The 15794-nt window shown below is 36.7% G+C and overlaps 4 protein-coding genes across 7 annotated transcripts; 2 read left to right on the forward strand and 2 right to left on the reverse strand.

The window, feature by feature from the left end:
- Positions 1-1896: 1896 nt before the first annotated feature.
- Positions 1897-6187, reverse strand: LOC111004728 (Nucleic acid-binding, OB-fold-like protein). Its single transcript, XM_022275893.2, has 3 exons — positions 6035-6187; positions 4843-5077; positions 1897-2472 (listed from the first exon to the last, which is right to left on the reverse strand). The coding sequence occupies exons 2-3, from the start codon at positions 5063-5065 to the stop codon at positions 2282-2284; spliced, it is 414 nt and encodes a 137-aa protein (XP_022131585.1). The 5' UTR covers positions 5066-5077; positions 6035-6187; the 3' UTR covers positions 1897-2281.
- Positions 6188-7013: 826 nt separating this feature from the next.
- LOC111004729 (AMSH-like ubiquitin thioesterase 2) lies at positions 7014-9589 on the forward strand. 3 transcript variants are annotated; one of them, XM_022275894.2, is made up of 6 exons: positions 7014-7153; positions 7483-7607; positions 8610-8691; positions 8983-9044; positions 9179-9231; positions 9318-9589. In XM_022275894.2, exons 3-6 carry the CDS (start codon positions 8682-8684, stop codon positions 9469-9471), a joined length of 279 nt encoding a protein of 92 aa, XP_022131586.2. In that variant the 5' UTR covers positions 7014-7153; positions 7483-7607; positions 8610-8681; the 3' UTR covers positions 9472-9589. The 3 variants fall into 3 exon arrangements, with proteins under 3 accessions (XP_022131586.2, XP_087982982.1, XP_087982983.1); XM_088126856.1 differs by having other exon boundaries at positions 7026-7228; XM_088126857.1 differs by having other exon boundaries at positions 7026-7153; positions 7487-7607.
- A 98-nt stretch (positions 9590-9687) lies between these two features.
- LOC111004727 (uncharacterized) lies at positions 9688-10917 on the reverse strand. Its single transcript, XM_022275892.2, has one exon. It carries the CDS (start codon positions 10645-10647, stop codon positions 9817-9819), a length of 831 nt encoding a protein of 276 aa, XP_022131584.1. The 5' UTR covers positions 10648-10917; the 3' UTR covers positions 9688-9816.
- Positions 10918-12912: 1995 nt separating this feature from the next.
- LOC111004951 (DC1 domain-containing protein) lies at positions 12913-15233 on the forward strand. 2 transcript variants are annotated; one of them, XM_022276274.2, is made up of 4 exons: positions 12913-13197; positions 13397-13876; positions 13959-14438; positions 14543-15233. In XM_022276274.2, the coding sequence occupies exons 1-4, from the start codon at positions 13105-13107 to the stop codon at positions 14987-14989; spliced, it is 1500 nt and encodes a 499-aa protein (XP_022131966.1). In that variant the 5' UTR covers positions 12913-13104; the 3' UTR covers positions 14990-15233. The 2 variants fall into 2 exon arrangements, with proteins under 2 accessions (XP_022131966.1, XP_087984372.1); XM_088128246.1 differs by having other exon boundaries at positions 13120-13258.
- Positions 15234-15794: the final 561 nt, after the last annotated feature.

Below are 15794 nucleotides of genomic sequence, written 5' to 3' on the forward strand. Positions count from 1 at the left end.
TTATTTTTTTAAAAGAATAAAAAGGTGTGGGACGGGAAATGGGAATAATGCATTACTTTTTCAGACTACTGGCCGTTGCTAAGCACAATTGGTTTAATGATTCAGCATGTGCTACTCCTTGAATCCTGCGAATAGTTTCCAACCTTGGATCCCAATTTTGCCTTTCCTTTTCTATGGATCAAAAGTAGTGCAATTTTTTATGAAAAAAATAATAATAAATTTGCTCGCAATGTTTTGCCAAATTCCACAAATTAGGATTATATAAGTTCCTTGATCGATCTTTTTGATGGGGATCCTTAACGTTGATAATAAAAATAAAAACGACTTTTTCCAAGTGCGTGTGATGACAAACAGAAAGTGTACGGACAACTTGGAGTCTTAGTGTCTATCGTGTTGTTAATTGGTAGAACGATCATAAACCTGGTGTTGTGCACAAATGAAGTAAAGAAAGCAGAGAATTCGGCGAGGTAGTTATTTGGTAATAGTAGTAGGATAGAAATTGGGAAGCTTTCAAATCAAGTTTCCTGCATTGAGAAGCATGTAAAACATATGATTCTTCTCAAAAAAATAAAAAAAAGTAAAGCATATGATTGCTGGGGTATCTTTTACTTTGTTGCCACAAAAGAAATTTCCAAAGCATGCTCGCACATGCTCGTGTCTTCACAATTCTCTCCAGCACAGGGCCCTCTCCCGAAAAGAAGAGCTCAGAATAGACATGAAATTTGATCCACCATTATTCAACTTAAGGGGTTCGATTGCAAAAGATCACCCACCGTCATTATCATTTTAAAAAATAAAATAAAATTTTTGACGAACACCATCGTGAAGGGAGGCCACCATTACCAACAGGCAATACCCAATAACAAAAGGGAAGAGCACCCATACCATTTAGTACATAGGATAGTGGCAACTTCAATCATGGTCGCAGCCCGTGCGGCCTCTTCTTTCTTGTGGAGTGGATGAAGCTAGGGACCCAAGTAATTAAGCACTTACAACTACTAATTTGGCTCATAAACTATCGTCACAAGACTCGCAACCAGCGCTTCGGAAATATAGATGAGTGAAATATGATCATATAATATCAAAAGACAGATTAAACTACCAACACTTTGTAGTTGCAGCCTTTGATTATCCAATAATTTGAATGCTTTATCAGGTTGAAGAACATGGAATTGGATGTAAATTATTATAAATAATGCGTGTGCATGACGTCAAAGAGTGACGAGGTAATTAAATACTTGATTTGATCTCCATTTCCCCCATTTCCTTTCTGTGTGATTGGTTAATGTGCTGTATAGTGTATTGTGTCAGTATGCTCTCCCTCTGACTCACCGAATCTCGTGTGTGTATTTTTGTTGAATAGTAGAGATAATTCCACTGCCCACCAGATGTAAGTGTACTGTATGGTTGGTGGCTGGCGCTGCACAAATGTGAAAATTCCACTGCTTTCCTCTCAGCAGTGAATGAAGATGTAGCAGGCATTGCTTTAGGGTTGCAGTACACACATGAAGTGAAATCGGTTTTTGGATATTTTGCATAATCCTTGTTGCGTCCAATGCGTTTGATGATCTACATCAAATCCCCCACTCCGTTTCTTATTAAATTCAAAAACTTGACCTGCTGATGCCAAACCAATCGTCATTTCACACAACACATCGTCCAACAAACAAGATAAATCAGAGTGCAAAGCCAAACCTAAACCTAAAAGTAGACACATGGTTCCTTCCAACTTCCTGAATCTTGAGTTCCTCGACTAGACTACAATCATAATCACTGTTCTCTACTTCCTATACCATTACTCGTTAAGTCCTCACTTTTTTGGGGTAATCAATCATTCAAGCACTTCATTGAAAACTTGAAAGCAAAAGACAAGTTATGTTTGGCATCAGAAAGCGGTTAAGTTGGCATAAACCTGGAATAATCAAAACATAAGTTTAACGGAGCAAGGCGCAAGTCTGTCATCTGATGATAGTCAAGAACATCATAAACTGTGTTCATAAGCAACAAATACCAGACAAAGGAAAGATCACAAAAGCCAGCTAAGCCTTCTTCCATCAACTGACAGCCATTACCACCTGTTTGAAGATCCCAACAACAGTTCCACCAATAGGCAGCAGGGATGAGAATCAACTTTCGTACAACTGGCTTCCAGAATTCTATTTCCTAATAATGAACTTTCGCGAGCATTTTTCGGTACCTCAAAGGAAACTTGTAATTTTGTAGCTGGATTGTTTTATTTTACGGTCAGGTTGCAGCAGGAAAGTGAACACGATCACAAAATTCACTCTTCCACCACATTCACAAGTTCATATTCAATGAGTGAAAGATTGTTATCTTCTTTAACAGTAAAACTGGCAGGCTCAGTAACTTCAACTCGGCCCCACCTATCCACAGCAAGTCTCATTGATCCTTTAAACATGTCTATCTTAGCATTGCGCAGAATAATGGTAGCACCTTCTTTCATCATGTCCACTATACGGAAAAAAGCAAAGATATGCGAGAAATGAGTTTGGAACTTTAAAGGCATTAAATACGTCCACCCAAGTAAACAAATAAAACAGTGGCTACAAGTACAGATTCAAAATTAAAATATAATCTACTCTATGGTTTGCTTAATTGAACAGGATTAAGTCTTAGGGAACAGTTGGAACAAATAAGAAGGCCTAAAGTGCAGCTAGATGATCTCATGTACAAAAACAGGCTATAATTTTAGGCAAACTATAAAAGCATCCCAAATCATACAGGTACACATGTCAACAATAAGATTGTTCAATCTAATAAAAATTGTCCCATTCCAACACCTCCTGTTCCCATCTTTCCAACCATAAACCAACCTTTCTCAAAATTCCATTGTAGTCCACCTCTTTCATCAGCCCATGCTGAAGGGATAGTCTTTGCAACTTCAACAATTGACAACTTCTATTCAACTCTTTTCTTTCTTTTTAACGGTTTGGCAATAAGTAAGCAATCTGTCCCTCCTTTATTCCAAAAGGATCTCTCAAATAAACAATTCATTTAACTAATTCTAGGAAAACAATATGATTTTACTTTTGTAAATCAATGTCATTGCCTTATAAAATGAGTATAATAGAAAATGGAACTGTTAAATATATAATAAGAAAATCTTAAATGAATATAAATTAGGCATAAAAATAATACAAATAAGTAGATCTATAAGAGTACATATTGAGATACATTTTAAAAAATTAATTTATAGAACTCACTAACAATAAACAAATAATAATTGAAACAAGTGTTAATTTATGTACATCTGACAAACACAACAACCACGCGACTCCTATAAACAATTACTGTAAAACAAACCTTTAGAAATATATTCAGATTGCTGTAGACTTTCTTCAAATCCTTTATCAATATTAGCTAGTTATATAGGAACTAAAGACATATCTAGTCCACCCTACTACTGTAAATTTAGATAGGGCCTACAGTGGTTATAGGACATTGTATCAATAAAATTATACAACTTCGCACAAGTGATGCGTATCCTATCACTTCTTTTACATTATCTTTTAAATGGAAATATTATAAGCTAAAAACAGACTTTGAAGCATGCTTGAACCTGAAAACAACTTAAATGCTTAAGAATACCCAAAGTGTATTTAGTAAATGGTCCTTGCTATGACATTCGTTAGATTTTTAGAAAATGACAATGTTACCATGTCCAATGCTTCTTAGGGAGTGGTAACCAATGGGGGGTAAAATTCAGGCATAGTAAAGATGAAATATGAAATAGACCTGAATCTAAAAACTGTTCTCGTAATATATTTCTCCAAAGTGAACGATAAGACGATAACCATAACAAAATTTAATCCTAAAATAAAATTAGTTTAATTAATAATGAACACACATTAAATTAGTCGAAACTAAAACTTCATATAAGCAATTCATAGTATATTTAAATGCATTTAAACCAACTATTTAAATTACTGAAGGTAATTAATCAAGAGAAAAACAGTTCCTCCAAAATCAATAACCCAAAATTCCTGGTTTCAAGTAGGTCTCAGTAACTAGATGGTTATTTTAATATCAATGAAAATTAATTCTCATTCTCTTACTCCCTTGTTCAATTAATAGGTTGAAATCTTATGATCGTTAAAACATCTATGCCAACTTAAGAATACATCCAGTTAAAGAAAATAATTAACATACAGCATAGGGAACAACGGACACTTATGCATAATCAGATTCCAAATATAAAAATAAACAAATGTAATCAATAGATATAAGAAGCCGGTGGAAGGAACAACATTAACTACAGCTGGTGGCCTTATAGGAATAATTTCCCCCATAAGGTCAAAACCCGAATACAACAAATAAGGTTTTTTCAAAACTATTTTTCATAAGATTTAGTAAAGAGCTTACCCTTTCAAATGCATGGTCTTTGCCTTAATCCAGCATCTAGCATGAAATGAACTATTGTAGTGATTATCCGACTATTATTTATTACACTAACCCATATAATCGAAAAAGTAATGAACTTATGATTTCTTTAGCAGGTCATTTTTTATGGCTGATTTCTTGCAATCGGCTTTGACCTCTGTATATAACAGTGTTGTTACAATGTACTTTCTTGTACACGAAAAAGAAAGGTCCACGACTACTTTTAAGACAACAGAAAGATTCAAACCTTTATAAAATCTCTACTAGTAGGATGTTAATGCATCAACAACCTTTCACAGTGAAATAATTGAATATAAGAACCAGTGTAACGTCTAATTTTTAGTATTATGTACAGAATGTAACCATAAAGAATAAATTCGGCATGCTTCACACAAGACATAAAAGATAAACGGTGCTTTCTCAAATATTATTGAAATATACCTTGATCATTTCTGGCAGTAAATATGATCATTCCAGTCTCATCACCCACCAAGCATTCAGCAATTCGCATCTGACGGACTTGAGGACCATCAGGGCGACCCTTCTGTAATACCATCTTAGTATTCACAACCTTCACTGTAAGAGTATGCCCACTGGTGCCAGGCCGAAGTTGGTCAACCTTGGTAAATACCGGTTTCCTCAGTCCAGGTTTTGATTCTGCCATTTCCCAAAATACCTAATCATTCCAATTTACAGAGAATAACAAAATAGTTAGATGATATAATGAAGTTGTGAATCACAAAAGTGCCCACATTACTATGGTAAACCACCAAGGTGGATGCAGGCCTGGGATTGATTAAACATCCATGAAAAAAAACTTGATAGAATCATTAAATTTATCTATGCTGGCACAACAAGATGGCAAAGAGAAGTGCCAAATTGTCAACGTTAAGTTTTGACACAATGCTATAGGTTGCTCCATTATTCAATCTTCTAACTGTATATCTCAGAAATTAAATATAATATAGCAATTCCCTCAGTTGGTTATCATATGAACCAGGGGAGAAACTAGTATTGCTAACCAATGTATTACTGTTTCTCACACCCAAAAATTTAGCGTACAGGTTCCTCGAATAACATCATGTTCATTCTCTGCTTAATAACCTTCTAATTCTAAATCTTCTAAGTTTTCATCCCACCAACTAATAGACCTCAAACAGGAACTCCAATTAAAACACCATCAATCGCTTTCAGAGAATTTAAGCTATTAATCGCTTAAACTAAAATACTAATAGAGGATATGCATGGAATTTAAAGCTTTTCTTTCCCGAGACTTTTCATGGATCAAATGAACGATAACAAAGCTACTTGTGGCCCAATGTAGGAGTTAAATACGTTGCGGATGCCAAAAAATGTTTCGTGGCATGCTTAAACCTTAATGAAAAATGTAAATGGTTATAAATCATCCAACTTTACGCTCGACGAATGTTTCCGATCACGTTCTCTATATAAACTTTCACGCTTGAATGCGATAAATGGAAATCAACGAGAGACCATGCACGCAGCGAAAAGGTACCACAAACCGAAACCTAAATGCTGATTAAAAAAAATACAGTAATGAAGAGAAGTATAAAACATAAAAAGCAAAGGTACAAGAATAGCCGGAACTAAAAAATTAGGGTTTACAAATCACCTTTTACGAGTGGTAGAGGCGAAGACGAAAGGGGGAAAGGAGGCCGATCTGATTCTGAGAAAGAGAAACGTAGCCGTCAAACTCTAGCTTCGAGGAAAGAAATAAAGTTGCTATGAAACAACAACCGTCGATAATTAATCGCCAGAAGACTTTAATCCTGATCGACCACGTGTCTTCCCCTATAAATTTCTTCATCCACGATCCAACCCACCATCTAATGAGTAATGACCATGTAAGTTTTCTTCAAAAAGATAAAATAAAAAATATCTACGCCCCAAATCTTCCTTATTTTTTATTTTATTTTCTTTTAGATTCTCCTGAACATTGAACTAATAAAAAAAACATATATATATTTACGAAATATGTTTAACTATGCGGTAATTGTCACATGTTTGGTATTGAATTCGAATTTTTCCACCCACTTGTTATATTTTAAAAAATCCAATATTATATTACATTTGACATCATTTTGTAGTTATTTATAAATATATGACGAATATTTTTTATAATACAAATATGGGAACGAAGTTCTTTAGATTTTGTTATAGATTTAGTTAGTTTGTTGTCCACGTTTGAGTTTTAAATCACACGGTAGTTGGATGTTAATAAATTTTACAAGAGGGTATATCTATTTTGGTAATACTGAAATAATCAAATACTCACCAGACACGTTCGTAATATTTAAAAAATTTTGCAATTTCCCCCTCCCCAAACACCGTGGGCTATAGCCCAAACAACCCACACAAAGTCCAAATCTAGGCAATCGCTTGGGGCGGCATGCTGGCTTCAGGACCAGACCATGTTGACGAGTCGGTTGCATCGATCAACCCGCAGGAGACCCGGTCGCCGTAGGCCGAGCTCCACCCGAGAAAACTGATAAAACAATTCTGGTTAAAAATTAAGAATGCGTTTGAAATTGAGGGTAAATAAATTTAAAACGTTTCTAAACTTTCTCAAAATCAATTTTCTAATTTGATAAAAATATTATTAAGAAATGGAGTGACTTTTACCCGGACACCAAACACACCCTAAAACTGGATGGGATCTACATGCCAAGCGATTTTTCCCGGAGCTTATCTGCTTCTACGGAATCTTTCCGGTAGATCGATCATTACCCAGGTTTTCCCCATTCTACGAATTGTTTTTCGTTTCTTCCTCATATTTCTTTCGTTTCTTTTACTACTATAAGTGAAGGTAAACTTTCCCTTTCAATTATGTTTTCCATTCTGTTTAATCAGTGCAATCAATTTATGCCAACCCCACCTCACTTGCTCTAGTGATTTTTTTGTTAAAACGCCTTTAATTTGTTGAAAGCACTTTTTACTAGGCTTAAAATTTAAACTAAACACTATCAATTGCCTATGTCCATTCCAATCAAACGGCCCATTAATGCATGTCAAACACCCATAACATTGACGTTGTCTCTGTCATGCTGGGTTTTCTTTCAGGCAGCATGCCACAGTTCGTCCTGTTATTCAGACTTCTCCGTCGCTTGTGATCTTTGTTCAACACATTTCGACTTCAAGTCTCTAATGAGCCATCTACATCCAGGCTCCTAAAAGATTTACTTATAGTAAGGAAAAGGATCCTCTTTTTTCTGAACTCGTCCTTATTATCACTGCTGTATATTGAACTAAAACAACCATTTATGTTACACCCATGGATTACAACTGTGTAGATATCGATGACCTTCTTCTTCATAAGTCTAATGAATGAGTGATTTTCAACTGCAAAGTTGAGTTCGGTGCAACTGTATATCTATTTTTAGTTTGATCGTGTCTGTAACGAGATTCCTATCTTATGACTGTTACAATCTTTACATTTTCAGTCAACCGGATTAATGGATGATTTTTTTGCACTTTCAAAAAGAAACACGGAGAAAGATGTTGAGATGTGTGGGATTCTTGGCACCTTTCTATTAAGATTTCTCCGCTTACCATTGACCTATGATCTTCCATATGATATTGTCCACACAACTCACGTCAGCTCCGTGTATTTAATTATATTGAGTCGACTGTTTCATGTAATTTAGAAGCTCGTAACTTTATTCTCACCTGACGATTTTTAGGCCATTTGAGGTTCTTTGAATTGAGGTTCTTGGCACCATGAATTATGATTTAACTAGTCATTGCCTTGTTATTTAATAATGCAAAATTTCTGCCATTTCAAAATCTTGAATTCACATATATGCACAACAACTTCACATAAGAAAATGAGATGTCGTTAATTTGAATTTCCAAAATTACATTACGGAGATTTTACTGTGCTCAAATGTCATGGCACCACAGACACGGTAAGTGATTGTGTGGTAACATTATATCTTATTCTTCCCTTTTCTTTTGATATGCCTCTTGTTTTTCACGCTTTAATTTGTTTGTGGGATATGTCTGTTTGTAATCGTGTTTTATGAACATATATTTCCCCCCTCTCTGTTAAAAGCAGGAGAAATGAACCTTCTATATGACTACCCTTATCATACCAAAACAGGAATCGACTGCCAATTCTGTTAGATCACCGTGTCCCTGGACCTTTATTCCCTGATTTATTTAAAAGATTACCCTCTAATGTCTTACAGGCAGTACTTGCTTCTGACTGTATCCTGAATGACGACAGTGCCATGCTATAAAAGAGGAGGAAGTCCAGTTGGATGGATCCATGTATGCCGTCCAATTATTGTTAGCATCCAATTATAAGCTAATGGGAATATTGAGAGGAAAGCTCCAAATATTATTTGAAATTTGAATTGGCGAAAGCTTCCTTTTGAGTGGGTGTCGTTAAGATGAAAACTGTTGTTTTGTTTTTGCGTTTCTATCTTTTAGTGTTCATTATTTCTAGCAGCCGAGAGTGAATATTCTCTGAATTTCTTCCCCAAAAAATTAATGTAAGTATATGTATTTTTTAACCTCTAAAACTTTTTCTTTTTGTCCCTTGTGAAAAATAAATTACAGGCGCATCCTTCACAGAGCTGTTTCATTTCTTCAATAGATTGCACACCCACTGTCCATATCAGGTAACATGGTGGTTAATGCCTTCAATCGTTGTGAACACCCTAACTGCCATTGTCATTGATTCCTGAGTTGACGGTTGTTTGGTGAATGAAATTCAATTCCTCTCATTCAATAGCTTCGTTTTTTCTTTGGGTAGGTAATGGCGCCCCAGGGTTTTGTCATTGTGGTTGCTCCAACAGATGCATCAAGGTATTGAAGTGTGGGTTGGTGAATGAAATTCAATTCCTCTGTTTAACTTATAATTGAAATGGTGGAAGCTGTTTGTTCTGCTTTAGGAGCTTTGGAATATTTCGACTGAGTGATCCGGGTGGTGAAAAGGATGGTTTTCACCCTAACAGAGATCCGGAAGATGGTAGCCCCATTTACGAGCTCTGCTCTACTGTCTACCAAAATTCCAACTTGAGATTCGAAATCATTGACTTGCGTTGAAGCAATTAATACTATACAGCGCAGCAGTTATGGCGATGGTAATTACTAATTACTGAAAGGAAGTTGACACTTGGAGTATCAAATCACTCCGATAATATATTGAATTTGCCTCGTTAAATATTGAGAGCTGTGCATGTGTTTCTGAACTTAACCCCAAGGATTATCGAGACGAGACAACTTGTTTAATATATACAAGAAAAATTTCAAGCAGTCGCATACAAACGAATTGATTTTTATATAAAGGAAAAAACTCTGGGGATGGGTCTATAATGCCAAAATTCTGGATTGGGGTAGAAATATTTACAAAGTATAAATAAAAGGAAGAATTAAATAGATTGTTTGTGGTCAAAAAGGATGAACATTTTTGGTGAATCCGTTGGCATTGGTGAAGAAGCCTACGAGATCCTGGCGGTAGGGCAGATACGATCTCCGTCTATCCACTTCCTTCTTGGCTCTACTTGTTACGTAGAGTCTCTCGTGGGCAGAGGATAGCGTTTGCGGCCTTGCGTGCTTGGGTACCGGTTCTCCTTCAGAGGTGGAGCTCCTCCTAGTCCTGGTTTCGGTTTGAGGCTTGTGGGGCTGCTTGTTTTTACTGGATTTGGTGGTGCTGGGATTATTCAAGAAAACGAAGGCGTCCTTGCCATCGCTGCTGCTTCGTTGCATCATCAAGTCCCGGAATCTCCATAGCTTGGAGAAGCCTGTGGAGTTACTCTTGTTGCCCAGCTCCGGGGGCGCCGGAGACCACTCGCAGTAGGTGCCCTCCTCAACAGCTCCCTCCAATTCCGATTCCGACTCGGATTCGGATTCGCGGTTTTCCACGAAGACCTTCCTCAAGGGGGGGCGAAGCGATGGGGGCCTGTCCGTCGTCGTTTCGGAATCATCCGCAAAGAGGAGGTCTCGGTTGAATAGCGGGTACATGGGGCGGATCTGGCCGTTATAGAAGGCATCGTCGGCGCTAACCGGGGAGCCATCAGGATTGGCGCACGCAAAGGAGAACTCTTCATCTTCTTCCCGAGCATCGTGGAGCTGTAATTTCTCATGGAAAGCCAAGGATTCGAGGTCAGTTTCCATCTGCTTCGCTTGGTTCGGGTTGGCGATATCAAAAGAATCAGAGACGCCGGAGCTCGTGTTTGCGGAAGAACAAGGGAATGATATTAGCTGCTCACCGGCCTCCATCTTCTCCTCAATGGAAGTGGAATTGGAAATCGCGTGTGAATCTGAGGAACAGGGAGCAAACTATAACCGCGTGTGGCTTTGGCTTTGGCTTTGGCTTTGGCTTTGGGTTGGGTGTGGGTGGGTGAGAATTGATTTGGTTATTTAATAAGTTGGTTGCTTGGTGGAGACGATTACGAAGTTTCCAATTTTGAAACGAAAACTTCATCTTTTTGCTCTAGTCTTCGAGCCAGGGAGAGTGACCAAAACTCCCGTTTACTTTTTTATTTTTTTATTTTTAAGAAAATCCCCGTTTACAATTATGCCTTATAAACGAGTGAATGGTCTTTGTTTTGACTTTAAGAAACATCACAACTTGGGATTTTGTTGACTTGTTTCCTCCATCTCTCTCTCTCTCTCTCTTTTTTCTTTTTTTCTTTTTATCTTTCCTTCTTACTATTTAATTTATATTTATTCGAAAAGTTTATACCATCTTCTGTTTGCACCATGTAATCGTAATTTGCAATGCTAGTTTCCATTAAAAAAAAACTCAATCTTGGTGTCCTTTTAGCCTCACCTAGATTGTACTTTTTATTTTTTTGGGCAAACTCACTCAGCTATCAGAGAGGACACACCCTTCTCCTCTGTTTAATGCAGTACGAAATTATTTAATCCGAATAATTTACAAAAATAAAAAATGAAATATATCAAATAGGGCAAACACGAACTTGGATTATGTTTTTTTTTTCCTTTTTTCTTTTTCTTGTTTGGCGGCGGTTGAGAAATTGTATGGATGCTTCATGCTTCTTTGTTTCACACGTGAAACGTGACACACACACTTTAACCTGTAGCTGTGTAAGCTTGTGAAATTTATTTTATTGACTCGTTATATAATTCTAGAAGGGGAACGATTTCGTCACCGGGTGAGGACCTTCGCTTAGCTCACAAGCATGAAATGGTGGGTTCCATTTACTGTCATCAAGTCAAAGTCAAAAGATGCATTTGTGGGGTCAATGATTGAGGTGGAACCAATCATCATCGATGACGCTTAGGAAATGGATTTAGATTATTTTTTTAAAATAGTGATTTGGTTTGTATTGTATATGTATTTGCTTGCGGATTGCATGTCAAGGATTTGAACCTATCTATTATTTTCATTTTTTAAGCTTTATTTCTTCTTTAAAAATCACTGACCTTATCAAAACTGATGCCATTTATTTTAAATAAATCCTACGTAGTTTCGATGCCATTACCTTTTTTTATATTCGTAAAAGCTTACCAAACTAGCTTAATCACCTAATATATATCTAATGATTTGAGCGCCATTAGATCGCTTTTGCAATAAAAGGTAACTGTAGGAGGATTTTAAATGTATACAATTTAGTAGCTAAATAACAACAATTTAGTATTAATTGGCTGTATTGGCGAGATCCAATCGTCTGGAAGTCTGAGTATCGTATCGGTGGTGCTGCAACAGTCATCAACGGCAACAAGTGGCGTCATCGGATGAAGACTTCTGTTTTAGAATCGAGGCGATTGGCTGCGAAGCCTGATGCAAGCCTCCCGAGGCGGAATTCATATTTCAGGCTGTCGGAAATGATGTTGTACTAATCTCATTCTTCTTAAACTACATATCCTCGAACAAAAGATAACCAGGTTAAAATCTTCCATCCTTATATTGTTGAACTATAAAAAATAAAATAAGGTCACACCTTATTTATTATATAATTCAACAACTATGAAATACAATTTCCTAATTTAATTTCACGTCATGTTGGTTTTGTAATTATAGTGTTGGATTGTACTTTTTAGTACAACAACATGTGGAGCGAAGATTCAAACTCACCATATTTTAATTTGGTCGATATATATACCTAAACTGTTTTAGATATATTCCAATTTGCAGCTTTTTTTAGTACGACATGTGAGGATGAGTATTCGAACTCACAATGAAATATATGTCAATTATCGTTAAGCTGTGCTCGCTTTTGACATTTGAATTTGGATTATTAGTTTATGTTGTTATAATTTTTTAACAATGAGAGATTAGCTCTATCCTAAATTATTAATCTCACTGTATATAAAGACTAAAGAGATTATCTAGATGTCATTAAATTCGTATCTGTTTCATAATTTTCGACAAAGTTTTAACGATTCACCGGCACAGTTAAAAAAACAATACAAAGTAAGTAAACAAAAAAAAAAAACATCTAACCATCTGAGTCGTCAAAGTATTTGCTTTCTAAGGTTGCCTCGCTTTGCTCCTAAAATTTTGGTTTATGCTGAACGCATCCATTACCAAGACAACTAAGGGCGGACTTTTTTTGGAGAGTAGTTGATGAGATTTGACTTTCGAGCTAAAGGAATAAACAAGAGGAGGCCTTATCGAATCTCGACATCAGAAAGAAAAAGCTAATTCACAAGCGAAAGCAAAAGCAAAAGATCGAGGGCAAGAGAAAACCCAGCAAAGCAGGTTGACCCATGGCTGATGGTTTTGATGAAGTTACTCATGACTTGGAATCTCTGCTTTCCTCAGATGGGAGAGAATATGTCGTTCGCAGCAATGGTGATCAGGTAAGTTTTCCGTTCCTTTGCGCATGAGGGGGCCGACCGTCTGAGTTTGCTAGGGTTCAAGGTTTTGAGCTTCAACTGACCTAGGAATTTCAATTACCTTTCCATTATTTCATATTTCTCATTGGAAGATCTGCGCAATGAAAAAGAATAAAAAAGGTTGCACTCTCGTTTTCCTTCTTATGATTTTTCATATCAACAGGTCAACATAAGTAGCTTAACTGGGAAGATTGTGGGTTTGTATTTCTCCGCTTCGTGGTGTCCTCCATGTCGCCGTTTCACTCCAATCTTCGCGGAGATTTACGAAGAACTAGCACCCAAGGGTGAATTCGAAGTGGTGTTTGTTTCTTCTGATAGAGATGAGGAATCATTCAATGCGTATTTCTCCAAAATGCCCTGGCTATCTATTCCTTTCTTGGATCCAGAGACCCATAAACGACTTAAGACACTGTTTAAAGTTAGGGGAATTCCTCACCTCGTTGTTCTTGATGCCAACGGAATGGTTTCCACGGTTGATGGAGTGAGACTTATAAGGGAGTATGGAGTTGAAGCTTTTCCGTTTAGTGGTGAGAGGATAGATTTCCTCAAACAGAAAGAGGATGAGGCCAAGAGGAATCAAACAATAAGTTCCATATTGGTCTCCACCTCTCGCAATTACGTGCTTTCTAATGATGGAAATCAGGTAGGATTTTCCTTGCATTTTATTTGTCTTCTTGTATATGTGATATGTATTTGGGGTGAGAATTTCATTTGTTTGGCTGCAGATTCCTGTATCTGAGCTTGAAGGGAAAGTGGTCGGGCTTTATTTCTCAGTGCATCATCATGGACCATGTCTTGAGTTCACCGAGACTCTGGTGGAGATTTACAGGAGATTGAAAGAAAAAGGAGAGAAGTTTGAAATTGTACTGATTTCTTTAGATAGAGAAGAAGAGTCCTTCAATGAAGGCTTCCAGTCTATGCCGTGGTTGGCATTGCCGTTTAATGATAAAAAATGTGAAAAAGTTGCTCGTTATTTCGAGCTTAAGGCCATACCTTCCCTCGTCGTGATTGGGGCGGATGGAAGAACTTTGAACCCCAATATTGTCGAGGTTGTTGAAGAACACGGTATTGATGCCTACCCATTTACACCTGAAAAACTTGTTGAACTTGCAGAGATTGAGAAGGCAAAGCTCGAGTCCCAGACTCTAGAGTCACTTCTAGTTTTGGGGGACAGAAATTTTGTGATCGACAGAAGTGGTATGAAGGTACTATTTGTTTTCATTTTATGACCTGTGAAAGTTTTGTTCAACTAAGGTCCTGTACAGTATGAGTTAACAAAATATTTGATTTTTTGTTGTGTTTTGGGTAGATCCCTGTACTTGAAATTGTTGGAAAGTATGTTCTGCTATATTTCTCAGCACATTGGTGCCCTCCATGCCGTGCATTCATGCCCAAGCTTGTAGAGGCATATCATGAAATCAAGCAAAAGGAGAAAGAGTTTGAAATCATCTTCATTTCGAGTGATAGAGACGAATCGTCGTTTGAGGAGTTCTTTTGTGGAATGCCTTGGTTGGCGCTGCCGTTTGGGGATCAAAGGAAGAAATTGCTCACTCGCAGGTTCAAAATCGGAAGCATTCCGAGCGTTGTAGCTATTGACCAAAGCGGGCAGACGGTTACGACAGAGGGACGGAAGCTGATAACAACATATGGAGCAAATGCCTATCCTTTCAAAGAGGAGCACCTGAAACATTTGGAGAAGGAACAGAAGGAAAAGGAGGGATGGGTTTGTGAAGGAGATGTTTGCCGTAAAGCTTGAGAGAATGTCGAGTAGTTGAAGAGTTGTCCATCCAAGCACCAGTACCCGCTCCTGCTCTTTGTTTGTCTTGACTCTTGTGATGGAAACGGAATATTGTGGACGACAGCAACTCTGTGCTAGCCTAAACCGTATGCTTAATGAATAAGAAATGCTACTTAACTTTCGTGTACACTAATTCATGTTATATTCCATTAGCCACAGTTAATAAGTGATATTGGTATGAGATTAGTTTCATGTTAAGTCACTTTATTCTATTTGTTCTTTCTTTGGATGCGGGGAGGAAATTAACGAGATTACAAAAGGAGAGTGATTCTCAATTTGAGATATGTACCATATCATTATCCAATTTAAAGAATGGAGATTCTCATTCGTATTTTTTTTAAAGTTAGTTTGATTAGATGCTTCTTTTTCAACCATATAAGTATATATTATTTTTTTTTCCGTATTTTGATTTGACTATACCTATCTTTAATCTATAAATTCATTATTTTTATTACTTTTACTTCCAATAAAAAATTTATCAATAGCACATTTTTTAAGATTCAATCCGATTTTCCATTCTTATTTTCTTATTAAGCCTCTCATATATGGATTCATATTTTCTTATAGACATATTAATATCTTATATGGGTAAAATTAAGTCAACAATGTGAAACAAATTTTAAAAAACGTAAAAGAAATTAAATGAAAAACCTAGAACTTTGATTTGAGCAAATAGTAAGCCTGAAGCTTTAATTTTTACTCTAGCAATTGGAAATTAGTATAATCCATCCAATATATTTATAGGTAGTTTTTAAAGATAATT

This window comes from Momordica charantia (assembly GCF_013281855.1).
Source record: "Momordica charantia cultivar OHB3-1 chromosome 8 unlocalized genomic scaffold, Mcharantia_2.0 BLBB01000008.1, whole genome shotgun sequence".
Classification (NCBI taxonomy): Eukaryota; Viridiplantae; Streptophyta; class Magnoliopsida; order Cucurbitales; family Cucurbitaceae; genus Momordica; species Momordica charantia.